General features: G+C 46.6%; 1 protein-coding gene across 1 annotated transcript in view; it reads right to left on the bottom strand.

Annotated features, from left to right (window-relative positions):
• The window catches only part of OPN4 (opsin 4), a 1,042,115-nt gene that overhangs the window by 682,227 nt on the left and 345,612 nt on the right, over nucleotides 1–14,276 (bottom strand). The window contains exon 2 of the mRNA XM_085615055.1: nucleotides 1,572–1,714. Coding sequence (XP_085471181.1) covers nucleotides 1,572–1,714 — 143 coding nt within the window. The remainder of the gene's footprint in view (nucleotides 1–1,571; nucleotides 1,715–14,276) is intronic.

The following is a 14,276-nucleotide window of genomic DNA, read 5'->3' as shown; positions in this document are numbered from 1 at the left end:
CTTTCGGTTTATCGCACCACAGGTTAGGGTAAGCCTTAGCGTGCTTATACCGCCGTGGTGCCTTTTTGGGTCCTGAAGAAAGCTTTGTGTAATACGTTTAGAAGCTGAAACATGTCGACCAGTAATGAGTAGGATGTACCTGGTCAATTTAAACCAGTGAGGAACATCCAATTTCACTTGTTTTTACTAGTGCTGGGTTTTTCCGCCATTAAAATTATTTTGGTTAAAACCTTTGCACTTGTTAATTTTGCACGTTTTTTCACTTATCACACAATCTTTTTTGATAAGCACTTAACCATCACTGAGCTCCGCTCTAATTAAGCGTTGAAGCACACCAGGGATGCAGTAGGCACCTCTGGTGGAACCCTATGATGAAGCATGTCACCAACCAGGTTGGTGAGTGAGGGTTCTTTTATCAAATTTGAGTGATTTGTTACATGTATATGTGCATATACACTTATATGTCTTTATACATTTAATATTACCCTTTTCGTTTTTCTTGTATCACCGTTGTTTAAATATTCATTGTCTTGTGGGACTAAGAGTGGTCTTTGCCCTCTCTCTCTCTCGTTGTTTTTTGTTACCCCCTACCACCAACCTATCCCGCCAGAAAAAAGTGAGCATTGGCAAAACCAATAGGCCGCGCATACACAACCCATTGGCTATGTGGATGTTTTTACTCATGTTGCAGAGCAGCTCAACTTCTGTGTTGCATGGCTGAAAGTTTTTTAAAAAACGCTATAGCGCAGCCACGTAATAGCACTTTTTTATGGCTTGCAGGAGGTAGGGTGGGAGGAACCTACACCCCCTGTTTTGCACATCCCACTCCCTCTGAAATTCCATCACCCTCACACTACACTGCATGTTTTCTCATCTCACACTCACAAATTCTTTCTCAGCTATGCTTTTTCTTTTGCCACTGGCTTCCTGTCTTTCTCTTACTGCTCCTTCTCTCGTTCACTGCTGCGAATTTTGATGATGAACTATAAGTACCGATCACCAAAACGTAGTGCCTGCACCCACCACCTGCAACCCCCAGCACAAAGTAAACACTAACTCCCTGAAAGCTGAAATAAAAACAATGATGCTGCTGTAATCAAATAAAATTAAACCTCTAGCTAAAAACAATATAGTTTGTATAGTTTAGTTTAGTTTATTAAAATAATTGCTAAGTTACTTAAAACCATTGCAATAAAAGTTATACATGATATAAATACACGGATACGTGATGTGCATGAAATTAGAAATTCTAAAATTAATCGTTACATACAAATGTAAAATTATCGAGTAGTAATACAGAAGGTGGAAATCAGTGCTTTAGTAAACAGGAAGTGCTATTTTAGCAGATTAGATGTTATCATGTAAGTCAATGTCATGTAAAGGGAAAACTGTTTATACTTTTTTTATAATTTAGTTCAGTTTCTTCTCTAGCTAAAAACAATATGTTTCAACCGTTACACACCCATAGTACAGTCAGCATAGCAATGGTCATCGGAAAAGACAATGTACCTTCGAAGAGTACATAGCCACAGAACTATGAGCACACCACACACCTAAGCTAGGAGATGTACCTGCCGAAAGCATAGATGACTAAGAAGTTACCCAGCATGCCCGTGATTCCCACCAGAAGGATGACGGAGCCAATGATGTAGTGCGCGTGGTCCGGGACGTCTGCTGTGGGGAAAGCATAGGGAGACTCCTTGAGAACCGTTTCCTGGGGACAGAAAAAAGGAAACAATTTATTTATAAAGTTGTTCCAAGAGTAATTTGTCAAGAAATGGTGCACAAACAGATTTTGCGGTACACAGCTCAAAAAATAAACAGTTCAGTGGTAAAAATAAACTGCATACGTTGGTATGTGAGGATAGATACAAGAAAATGGATGCATTACATACATTTAAAATGTGGGCTGAGAAGCTTGTAACAAGTGACTGGTCTATGGACTCACAAGCAAGTTTTGCATTGGAATTAAGAGGCAGGGGAGGAACAAATTATGTGGCAGGGCGGACTAAATTTTGCATCTAGAAAAGGCAAATTATGCTCCGTAAAGCTTTGCATTTTGCGATAGTATTACTTTTTTTATTTTTTTCATTTTTACACATTAGCACTGCCTAGACAAAGATTTCACGCCATTAATATGGATGTTACACCAAAATACAGCAATGAGCAACAGAGAGGTAAGCAGTCAACTTTTGCAATGGATCTTCCAATGCGCTGCAACACATGTAGCTGCTTTTTTTGTGATTTTTGATCCTTTTGAAATAAAAACATAGGGCATCATTTAAGAGGCCACTAGGGGCACTTTGCGCCACTGGAGCGTCACTTTTTTAACTCCTCAGTGGCGTAATGTGCTGCAGCATATTCACAAGGCCACTCAAATCCACTTTACGTGGCTTTTCATGGCCTTGTAAAAATATGCCCCTTTCATGCAGAACACTGCGTGAAAGGGGCATTCCATGGGTGTTGCTATCAGTGCTCCCACCAACACCCCTGGAATCTGAAGCATTCTCAGATTTACGAGGAGTTGTAAACCTGGGAATGCGTCATATTCTAACGCCACCCCAAGGGTGGCATTAGGGAGATGCAGCGAGGAGAAATATCCTTATTTCTCCCCGTTTTTTCCTCATTCTATATGTGCTGCATTCTGCAGCACACATGATAGGGGAAAACACCTCTTGTGATTGTTTTTGTGCAGGAAGGTGTCCCTTCCAATTACCCCTACAAAGCAGACACCCTTGCACCATGGAGCAAGGGTGCCTGCTTTGGCACATGGCAGCCCATTGTGCGCCAGCGCAAGGGAAAAGGACAGGAATTGGCCGCATCTCATAGATAATGCGCATTCCTGCCGTTTCTTTTGACGCAGGGCGGTGTGGCAAGATTCCCTGCTGCGCTGCCCTGCTCTGAAACCTCGTAATTGAAGCCCAAAGCTTTATGTTAAAATCTGCAGATTATGCAGCAGATGATGGGTTATGTGGCATATGTGTCAAATGCCGAAAATGCAGTGGCTGCAACATTGCAATATTGTAGTGGACCTAGCTATAACCCTATCAGAGGTATGCCTTCTATAGTTATTAGGGTCTGTTAGCTGGTGAATGTGGCATAATTACACGAAAATCCTACGGTTCATAGGAGTAACTCACTTTTGCCACCGATAACATAACAGAAGTGACATTACATGGAAATCCAGTGGCGGTCCGTCCATTGGGGGCGTTGGGGCGTTGCCCCCCGCCCGTGCCCGCAGCTTCCTCGGCATCTCTGAACTGATGCTGAGGGAGAACTGTCAGTCACTATGACGTTGGACCGCCCACCCCCTTCAGAGTCTGAAGGGGGTGGGCGGTCTGGCGTCATGTTGACTGACAGGCAGCCAGCAGCACACAAGTGCGCATGAGTGGGGACAGAGGGCGATTTTTGCACCGTGCCCAGTCATGCGCACTAGTGTTTCCAAAGGCTGGCGCATGCCCATTAGGAGAGCGTGGGTTGAGCCAAGGCTCAAACCTCGGTCTCCTAATGGGTAGGCGGGCGGAGCGTAAGCCTGCTCTAAGCCAATCCTGATGCTGCTCCAGCACCAGGATTGGCTGAGAGGGGTCTAGCAATGCCAGCTCTGATGGGCTGTGTTGCAGTGAGTGAGTGTGTAGGGGCCAGAAGTAACAGACCCGAGGTGGCGCGGACCCGGACCTGCTCAGGACGGGTAGGATTTTATTTAAACCCCCCACCGCGCGACCCCCCTCCACCTCCCCCCCACCCCACACGACACGAGCCGCGACTGCTTCCTGGGTCTGTAAAATAAGCACTTTTTGAGTGGCTAATAGTAGCATCGTTTTACAGGGCTTAGACACTGTAGATGTGAGTCAGGAGGCGCTACATTAGAAAATATATTGTTACTACACGCGGCTGGTGTTTTTTCTCTTTATCAAGTTCCCAGTCTCTGCTGAGAGCTGCAGAGAGGCCGGTGTGCCGAGGCCTGCACGGTAGCCACAGACTCGAGCAACAGATGATAATATACTGCACTCCGACGTCCAGAAGATTGTTGCGGACAGGCCGTTCCTCATCCTGCTGTGACCCTGTGACTGACCCCTTCATTTCGCTGTCTAGTTTTGTATCTGTTCGTCGGTGTGGCCCGTCTCTTGCACCTCATTACTGTCCCTGTTACGCAATGCACCCGCGCGGCTATCAGTGCTCGCGGCTTCCTAGGACCCGGATTGCTGCAGCAGGTCCCGGTAGAGGTGCATTGACAGAGCCGCGTTAAGTACTAGAACAGATGGCTTGTTGCTGCAGATTAGAGTTTTTTGAAGCTTCACGAACACACAGCAAGAGCACAGGGGTGCTAAGCAGTCACTACATGAACGAGGGGACAGCCGAGACCCCAATATTTACAGGGGGGGGGGGCTGTGCCAATAACGTCATCGGAGCTGGTTTCTACTGTCTTATAATTCAAAGAACGCTAAATATTCTAATGAACAACACGAATCAAATAAGTCTATTTAACATACACAGACCACAGCTTCAACTCATAGAAATATTTGTTTCCAGACTCGACAAATTGTTTTGACTCAGTTTGCCACCCAAGACTACAAATAAAATTGATGCAGCTTGGACTAGGGAGGTGGACGTGATGGGAGGGGTGGGGGTATATATCCATCCGTTTATGGGTTGTGGTTTGGTACTTGCATGACTGTGGGTGGGGTGGGACAGAGGGAATGTCTGACACTCCCTGTATGGCACTGGCAACGAAGGAGTGAAAGATTCTGTGAGGAAGATGACACTCCTTCAAGAGGTAACTGGTGAAGAGGAGGTATGCGTCATTCTGGGAGTGGGAGGCATCTTCCTGGATCATGGGCATGACCCCTTGGGCACCGCGGTACTTCTTGGCGTCGCCAAGTCTGTAGTTTTTTTGCTGACGAGTCCTTGTACTCGCGAGGCTCAGATGTGAATGCCAGCTCCCCTCTACGCTTCCCCTCCCCTTGGACCCCCGCCAGCTGGCTGGAATTTTTTATTCCCTGGAGAGAGTTGACAACTGTGAACAATGGAACCCCAGTCGAAAACGACCCTTCAATTTGTAGAGGTGGTTCCCAGTGCAGGTTAATTTTCGATTAGCTCAAGTGTTCAGTCACCATGCCCACCGAATTTTAGTGCCTTTCCATTAGAGCAACGCGTTTAGCAGTGCTTTCTCCATGTCGATGGCTGAACGAGATGTTTTTTTTCCAGATTGTTTACTTTAATTTTCAGTCAGGGGTCCTTAGAAAACCTCTTCAACACCTTTAGAGGGCTTTGTTTTTAAAAAATTAGTGTTTTTAGTATGTAACTATAAAGGGTAAAAATACTGGCTTTAGGTGATTTTCCCATTTTTGTACAGGGTCAGACAATAAAATAATGATCAATTGGGAGCGGCGATTCCGCAAAACGTGAAGAGATCGTAATTGTTTTGCAAATCTAAGAGTATTTATGATATGCCGGTGTGTCTGGTGGTTGTTTTGGCTTAATAATGTAAAGGGACAATTTATTGACACCTTCTCCTCCACTCTCTGAACTCCAATAAACCGAAAGGAGTCATCGACCTAATCTTGTAATCTCCTTGAGTGGGGAAGGGGCCGGGGGGATTTCGGGTTGACTTTTGTTGTAAGCACTGTTCTTTACTTTTCCCTTTGCACCGCTGTTGTGTCATAGAAATAATTGCTGGAAAATGCACCATTTGTCCACTCTTTTTTCAAAAAATTTTCACCCCGTAGGTTGTTCGGGCTCGCTCGCTACGCTCGCTCATCAACGTGCAGTATGACAATAATTTTACGCCGCACCACTTTTAAATGCCACCAGCCGCCACTGTGGAAATCTTTAAAAACAATTATTAATACTGGTCACAATCACCCAGCCACAACAACTAGATACAAATTACAAACCTGATTACGTATAAAATATCAATCGCTAATAGGTGTTTCAAACAGCAATTAGCAAAATAAAGGAATTAGGTTGACTTGGACCATACGTATTTTATGACATCTCAAGTGACGTCCGGACCTGCTGTGTTTTTCTCTAGGGGAATTTCCTGCGCACACATTTAATGCCCTCTCTGATATCCGTTCCTTCCTCCCAAAGGATTACTGACCCAAATCATATAAATATTATAAGTGCTAGGCATAAAAGGAGGCCCTAAGAGTGATGAACTCAGTTTGTTTTAATATATGACATATATCTCTAATGTCACATTGAGAACAGGATTGCTTTAAGTATAACTGATGGCAAGGCATAAAACAGTTTATTGATTTGGCCCTGATTCCAAGCTAGTTGGAGGAATAGGTGTTATTTATCGCATCTGCTAAGTAATGATATAGTCAGTACTTTATTACCTAGTGTGACAAATAGCACCTTCTCTGAGTTTTTGGGGAATAACATGCCGATTTTGGTGCTTAGTGCGAAAAAATACTCATGATCTGGAAATACCCTACACCTTTCTGGTAATAAACTCTGGCTGGCTTGACCTGCCAAATTTAATGAAGGGTTAGGTATTTATTTCACACGTTAATTTCCGGTTGCGGTAGATATCCACCAACTTTGAATTCCGACCTGAGTACAACCAGGGGTTTGCTAAAGGGTCGTAACAAATGTCCCCCTTGTGTGGCAACAGACTGTCTGTGGACAGAAGTGAAGGACAATCACCATTTTTTTTTAAAGAGTACAAAAACACGTAACTAAATACTCAATCAATTATGAATTGGAACTAATTATACCAATTGAATGCTTATTTTGGATTAAATGACCTGCCTGTGAACGAAGTTGAAACTGATGATTACTAGCATTCTACACAGATAAATATTCTGATTATATTGAAGGGCTTTTATATTGGGCCTGCTACCACAGTTTTCTCCTTTGGTCCAAATGCACTTGTTTGATCAATCTTGGAATGATAAAGGAACCTGCCTGCCTTACACCATGCACATTTGTGGTTAATAACACTGGACAAGAAGTCCTATCTTGGCTGATCTAGCTCAACAGCTGTAACACAAACGTTCTACTAGTTCAGGGCATGTGAGAAATGTGGTTACTGGTTGCAGTGACGGCCGCTACATACAAAAAGTGGTGAGGCTGGAGGAGGGGGTCCGGAAGGGAGCCCAGGAGATGGTACAGGGGAAGGAGGAGGGAGAGGCGAAGGACTGTCTAAAATAATAATAACAAATAAAAAGTTAAACATACCTGTTGCCGCCAGCCTCCTTTGTTGCGCCTCAGTGCTGGGACTTCCTTGTCCCAGCAGACACTGTGACTATGTCACAGACTCCCTGTCCTAACCCCGCACTGCATAGTAGCGCGGGGTTGCCCTGAGCGGACTGGAAAGATGCTACGTTCAGGTCAGGGAGGCTGTGGGGTTTCTCTAACCCGGCTGATCAATTCAGCCAGGCTAGAAAAACCTAAGTGCACATGTGTGTGTTTGCCAGCCAAACGCACATGAGCAATTAGGGAGTGCCCTTAGCACTCCTCCTCCCCACTGCCATGCCTCGGCCCGCCCCTCCCTGCACACGCTGGCTGAGCCAGTGGCATAAAAATAAACCGATAAAGAAATATTGTTTTATTTTTCTGCTGCTGGCTCTGAGTCAGTGGGGCAACGCTCCTCTGCCATTGCAATTCTTGTCACGGTGAGACACAAGCAAACCCCAAATAACCTGAAATCAACCCTCTGGTAGCTTGGCAGAGAGCAGTCTGGCTTAACTTAGAGGCGATGTGTAAAGTATTTGTACAGCACTTCAAACAGAAAAAAAGTGGAAACACAAAACAGAACAAATCCCACACTCATTTTGAAACATAGAGTACATTTTAGTAAATAAAACAATACCAAAACAGCAAAAATCCAATCAGTAGAATTGAAGATATGCACGTTTAAAGATTTAAGTAAAAAGAGTGCCAAAAAGCACAAAGCACCAACTGTGGCTAGCCAGTCACGCTGGACCAGGACAAAATCACAAGTTCAGGTCCACCGGTATCGAGCGTAGGCTGGCTAAAGGGACCCAGGTAAGTCAGCTGAAAAAGAATACCTTAAATCCTGGTTTGTGGAGGTCCAAATCCGAGGATGCATCGTGCAACCGAGGCGATGAGTTGGTTCCGAGGAGCAGTTAAGCTGCAATCCGAGGTTCTGTGTTGTCGTCGAGGATACTGTTGACGAGTGCTTGCAATGTTAAGTCCGGAGTAGGGGTTGTGTTGTGCACTCAAGGTGATGCGTTGAATCTGAAAAGCTGGGAGGCTGAGATGCGAGAACATGCATTGTTGTCGAGGCTGCCATCAACAAGATATTTGAGATGTGAGGGCCTCTGTCGAGAGAAAGTGTTGCACAAGCGTCAGTTCCTGTGCAGGTTGCAGGGTTGATGGAGAGTCCTGGCATTAGGAGAGCCCAGTTTCAATATCATGAGTGCAACACGTAGTGAGTCCTGGGGTAAAGGAGAAGAGAGAGGCTGTTGTTCCAGGGTCCGGGTAGGGGAGAGACTGACACCCTTCACTGACTCATCCTGGAGAGGTTCACTCTCCTCCTCCACTCTATCATCATTGACCAGGAGAATGGTTACTTCGAACCTCTCAAAGTGGGGTTTGAGGCAATTGATGTGCAAAACCCTTAAAAGGCTCCTGGGAGTTTTGAGGTCTATTAGGTAGGTGACCTCACTCTTGTGATCTTTCACCTTCTAGCGCCCGGACGGGTGGTCTTGTAGGGCCATGGGCTCCACAGGGTTAATCACCCACACCTTTGGGCCAGGTTGAAATGCCACCAGAGTGGCCTTCTGGTCATACCATCATCTCATGACCTCCGAGGTGACTCCTAGATTCTCCTTGGATTTCTTCCAGAACCACTTCACCTGGGCACAGTGGGCCAGAAAGTAGCTGACCACACCATGGGGGGGCTTTCTTGGGAGCTTGCTCCCAACCCTCCTTCACCAGACTGAGTTGTCCTCGTACAGCGTGCCTGTACAGAACCTCAAAGGGGCTGAATCTCACCACCTTCTGTGGTACCTCTATGTTCACAAAGAGGCATGGCAAGAAGACATCCCACTTCCGTATCAAGAGCTCCGATAAGTCCATGATCATTCCTTTTAAGATCGTGTTTAACTATTCAGCAAGCCATTAGTTTGGGAATGGCAGGGTGTGGGGAACTTATAGGTTACCCCACACTCCTTTCCCATGAACTTCATGCCCAGTGTCATGAAGTTGGTATCACGGTCAGATACCACCCACTTGGGGAACCACATGTAGGTAAAGATCCCCATCAGCGCCCTGGCCACTGCAGGCATGGTCATTGACCTTAAAAGTATAGCCTCTGTGTACCTGGTGGCATGGTCCTCCAATACTAGAATGAACCTGTTGCCAAGGGCTGTCTTGGGGTTCAGAGACCCAACAATGTCAATGCTCACCTATTCAAAGAGAGTGCCAATAAAAGAGGATGGCTGCAGGGGAGCCTTGCGCTTCCATCCTGACTTGTCACTGTTCTGGCAGGTGGGGCATGACCAGCAGAACGCATCTGAGGCCATCCTCATGCGGGCCAATAAAAGTGGGTGACAAACCTTTCAAAGATGTTGTCCTGCCTTAGAGGACCTTCCAGGGGAACATTATGAGCCAGCTCCAGGAGAAAGGCCCTGTAGCACTACAGGACCTATAACACACAGGTTGTGCCAGGTCAGGAACCTTAGACTTGCTATAGAGGAGGCCATTCTCCCAATACATTAGGTGATCATCAGTGCTGTCACCAGCTACCTAGGCCTTGTCCTGCTGTCGTAGGCCTTCAAGCGTATGGCCCTCCTTCTGCGCCATTCAGCACTCCTCCTGGTGGAACCCCCTTCCTGCTGCCAGTTAGTTATCTCAAGCAGGTTCCCTCAGGGTGGCAATGTCCTCTCCTGTAGGTTCCAGGTTGTCACCTTTAGACTCAGCCTTCTCTTGGACCATGAGCATTTCAGGAGCAGCTTTCCCACAACCCTTCTCCTTCCTCTTTTTGGCAGGCACCTGGGGCACTCATCCAATTCCTCCTGACTACCCTCTCATGCAGCCATGGACCGTGTAGTCAGGCAAAACCACTCAGGCACCCCCAACATATCCAAGTGCAACCTAAACTCTGCCTCTTTCCAGATGGCGTGCTCTAGGTCATTGGCAAGCAGTCATTCCACAGGCATGGATGGACTTGCAGCTACCCTCAGGGTACCAGAGACACCCCCACTCAAAGGGAGACAGAGCCACTGGGTAGTGACTCCCATGGTTGTCAGCTGCAATAACCTAGTGGAATGCATTAGGAACTGCCTGCTCTGAGCTCACCAGATGCCATCTGACAGTTGTCATGCTGGCTCCAGTGTCTCTCAGAGCCTCCACCTTCTGCCCATTGATGGTGATCCACTGCCTGCATTTCATAGTCTTACTAAGCATGTTAGTTCTCTGCACCATCTCTCTCTCTGTCACCCAGGGACACAAGGGTAACCTCTATGCTACCCCCCATAGAATATGGGCCAATCTCCCCCCCCCGAAAAAAAATAACTACTCTAACCATCCATGGTGTATACACATCAGTTGGCCTGTGCCCTCTTGGGACACTTAGCATCCCATTGTAGTGACCAACCCATTGGCACTCATAGCACTTAGGGGGTGCCTTCCCTGAGGACCTACTATCAGAGAAACCATTATTTTTCTTTTCAGGCAGGGATTGAGAGTCCTGATCTTTAGAACTAGTTTGGGGACCTTTAGAGGACTCCTTTTTTTTATGTTTGTCACCTAACTCCTTCTTCCGGTGGGGACCCTATCATCCCCTGGTAATCCTTCACTTTCCTGCCCTTCACCCAACCATCCTGTGCTATGCAAAAGGAATCCACCCAGAACTCATGGGGGCAGCATCTGGCTGTCCCTAAACTTCTGCCTGTACTTCTCGGGGTGAGGCCGTACTTGCTTACAAGGATTTCCTTCATGGCAGGATAATTAATTTTGTCCCACTTCTCTAGGGCCAGTAGGGCATCCCTCCCCTCTCTAGGGATAACCTACCAGAGACTAGCCCCCAATCCTCCTCAGGTATCCTATGCATTTGTAAAATCACCTCCATTTGTCCCAGATTGCCGACCACTTTTTGGGGCATCCCCGTGCTACATACACTGTTCTTTTCCCTCAGCATGCACCAATCCATGTCAGCCTTCCATGAAGCTAATGTAGGCGACACTCCAGATCCCCACAGTTGTGCAATGTTGCTCTTGGCCACCATCAGGCCCAGCGTGACCCAAAGTTTTCCCCCTGTTGTTCACATCAGTAGGCTCCCATATATTAAATGAACACCTTTTGACTTCTGGTTGAAGCCCCACCCCCAGCACTTCATTTATAGAGTTGTGTATCCCCCTCCAGTAATTTTGAATAAGGACACATTCCCACATTATATGTAGGAAAGTACGTTCCTGGCTGCATTGCCTACTGCACCTCCCATCAGACACTTTCCCCATGCTGATGAGCCTGGCCCCTGACACTTAAATTCTGTGCAGGATCTTTAACTGAACCAAGCGGAGTCTGGAAGAGATTGCCCCTGCTTTGGGGGAAGACAGCGCCTCCTGCCATTCTTCATCATCAAGTTCTATCCCGTCTCTCTCCCACTGCCTCCTGGTCTGGACGAGTGGATCAGAGGTATTGTTGATAAGTTTTTTGTATGTGAGGGAGATCGCTTTCGTGGTCATGTAGACATCTAACAATCTGTCTTCCAGTGGTGACGCCTCCGGAAGAGATTCCCCTTTGGACAGGTTCGACATTAGTGCATGCTGCACCTGCATGTAATGGAAATATTCTGAATCAGCTAACTCATACTCTTTTTCTAGGGTGTCAAATGACATTACTGCCCCATTCCGCCAAAGGTCCCCAATCCGCAAGATCCAGATCAAATCTCAGTTACCAAACCCTTTTGATATTCGCAGGGTGGCCAATTGCTCAGCATCCCACAATGGCGTGGCTTGCGTGAGTTGCCGGTCCTAACCCAAACTTCTTTTCGCCGCCTTCCAGACGTGTACCGCGTGTTCGGTAGGTCCCGTGAGTGGAGTCTTTGCAGCATGGGAGTCGATGGCACTATTACAATTACCCCCTGGGAGTAGACACTTGTCCATCCTATAGTCGGGGTCATCCTTGCATCTATACGTGCAATGGTTGATGGCTGCTAAATGAGCAGCCCAGTGGTATTTCCTTATGTCAGGGAGAGCAATGCCCCCATCATACCATGATAGTACTAGTTTTCGCAAAGCTATGCGTGGCCTACCGTCCCATAGCAGCTCTCCCTGCAGGCTTTCAATTTCTTTGAAATAACGTGCGGGGACCGGGTCCGGGTGGTTCTGCAAGGCATACAGAAATCGGGGTGAAGCCATCATCTTAAAAAGGGCTGCTTGACCCAACAGGGAGAGCGGAAGTGCCCTCCAATGTGCAACATCCCGTTTCAGGCGCTGCAGAGGGGGGAGCAGATTCCATGCATGCCTTGTCTTTGGGTCAGCCAAGATAAAGAAGCCCTGCTATCGGAAGCCATCTCAGGCCACTTGAATTGGACAGTTCTTTAGGGGGGTTGGGGGCTCACCACCAAGAACATAGACGACCGACTTGGCCCAGTTGATCCTGTACCCTGAATTCTTCCCAAAGTTTTAAAAAATATTAATGGCGTTAAGAAGCGAGGCTCTAGGGGAGGCGAGACAAAGGAGGATGTCGTCCGCATAGAGAGAGATACGGTCCTCCCAGGTGTCTGCCCACTTGAGGCCATGGATTGTCACATCCCGCCGGATCCAGGCCACGAGCGGCTCGAGGTAAAGGGCAAAAAGCAGCGGGGATAGCGGACACCCCTGACGTGTCACCCGGCTCAACTCAAACACCTCTGACTTTTTGTTGTTGACCACTACTTGAGCCAAGGGCGCACTATACAATAGTCGTATCCACCCAATGAATTCAGGCCCAAAGCCCAGCTTTTTCAGGACCGCAAAAAGATACGCCCATTCGACGGTGTCAAATGCCATTGTGGCATCCAGGTAGCAAAACATAGTACCTCTGTCACCATAAATCAACTTTTTTACTTTTCAGAAGTAGATTTTTATTTTCTACTACTTGTATTCACTGTACACATATTGCATTTCATATTCTTACATCAAGACCTGTTGATTCTGTGCAACTGTGACTACAAAATAACACAAATTGTTCAAAAAGACTTACAAAAATCAAATGACAGATAGACACAATGTTATCTACTTGAACAATCTTCACATACAAGACAGCAACGTCATATACTTAAACACTCTTAACATAACAGACAAGGTCAATTCTATATACTAGACACAAAGAATCTCCTCATACTATTTTAAACAACTGTGTGTAAAATGTTGTACATGTAGGAAAGGTCCTACATTGTTCATATAGAGTTCCAGGGACTCATGTTTTTCTAGTCCTCTCAGGATGATAATTTATTAAGGTGCCAAGTTGAGGTAGCCTTAAGAGTTTTTTTTGGAAACCGAGTTAGAGACACTCTTTTGAATTTGTTTCAAATGTTGTAGAAGACTTGACGTCTTTCTGTTTCCTTAATTCTTTAAGGCTTGCCTCATCAAAAAACCAACGCGTTTCGACCTTCAGTGTGGCACTTATTGTCGAAGGTCTTCATCAGGGTGGACAAGGGTTGAACAGAGGACTGGAGGTAACACAGGCGTATTTACAGATGTGAGATTCCTGGTTCTTATATCTCCGAGTGGAAATCTATTAAACTAAATCATACTGAATGCGAGCGTTCGTGTTCCTTTCCAACTCGCTCGCCTCAAAGGTGGCCTAGCGCAAAGAAATTGCGTGGCGGCTCCGAAAAATATTCCTGGGCGGTGGGACGATCAATCTACTGCTGCGACTCGAATCCAACACTCGTTTGTTGACGCAGCGTACTCGTATTCACACCTTTGTGTGCATCCAGAGACACTACTGCTGCCGCCTCCTGGATAGTGTCGATCCTGCCCATCACTCCATGTAGAGGGCATAAATTTAGGGCTGTATTTCGATGGGGCATAAAGCCCGACTGATCAGGGTGAACTAACTTGCCAAGAAGTGGAGCCAGTAGGGATGCCAATAGTTTGGCCAAGATCTTGGGTTCTGCATTTAACAGTGAGATGGGTCTATACGACGAGCACCTCTCCCTTGGCTTCCCTTCCTTGTAGATGGTTACCAGGGTGGCTATCCGTTGATTATAGGGAAGTCTCCCCCCCTCCCTGCTCTCCTCAAACATTGCTCGCAGGTGTGGGGCAATGGAGTCGGGCTTTAGCTTGCAGAGTTGGATCAGCAAACCGTTTGGG

This window comes from Triturus cristatus, chromosome 1_2 (genome assembly GCF_964204655.1).
Source record: "Triturus cristatus chromosome 1_2, aTriCri1.1, whole genome shotgun sequence".
Lineage (NCBI taxonomy): Eukaryota > Metazoa > Chordata > Amphibia > Caudata > Salamandridae > Triturus > Triturus cristatus.
This window is presented reverse-complemented; position numbering and strand designations above follow the sequence as displayed.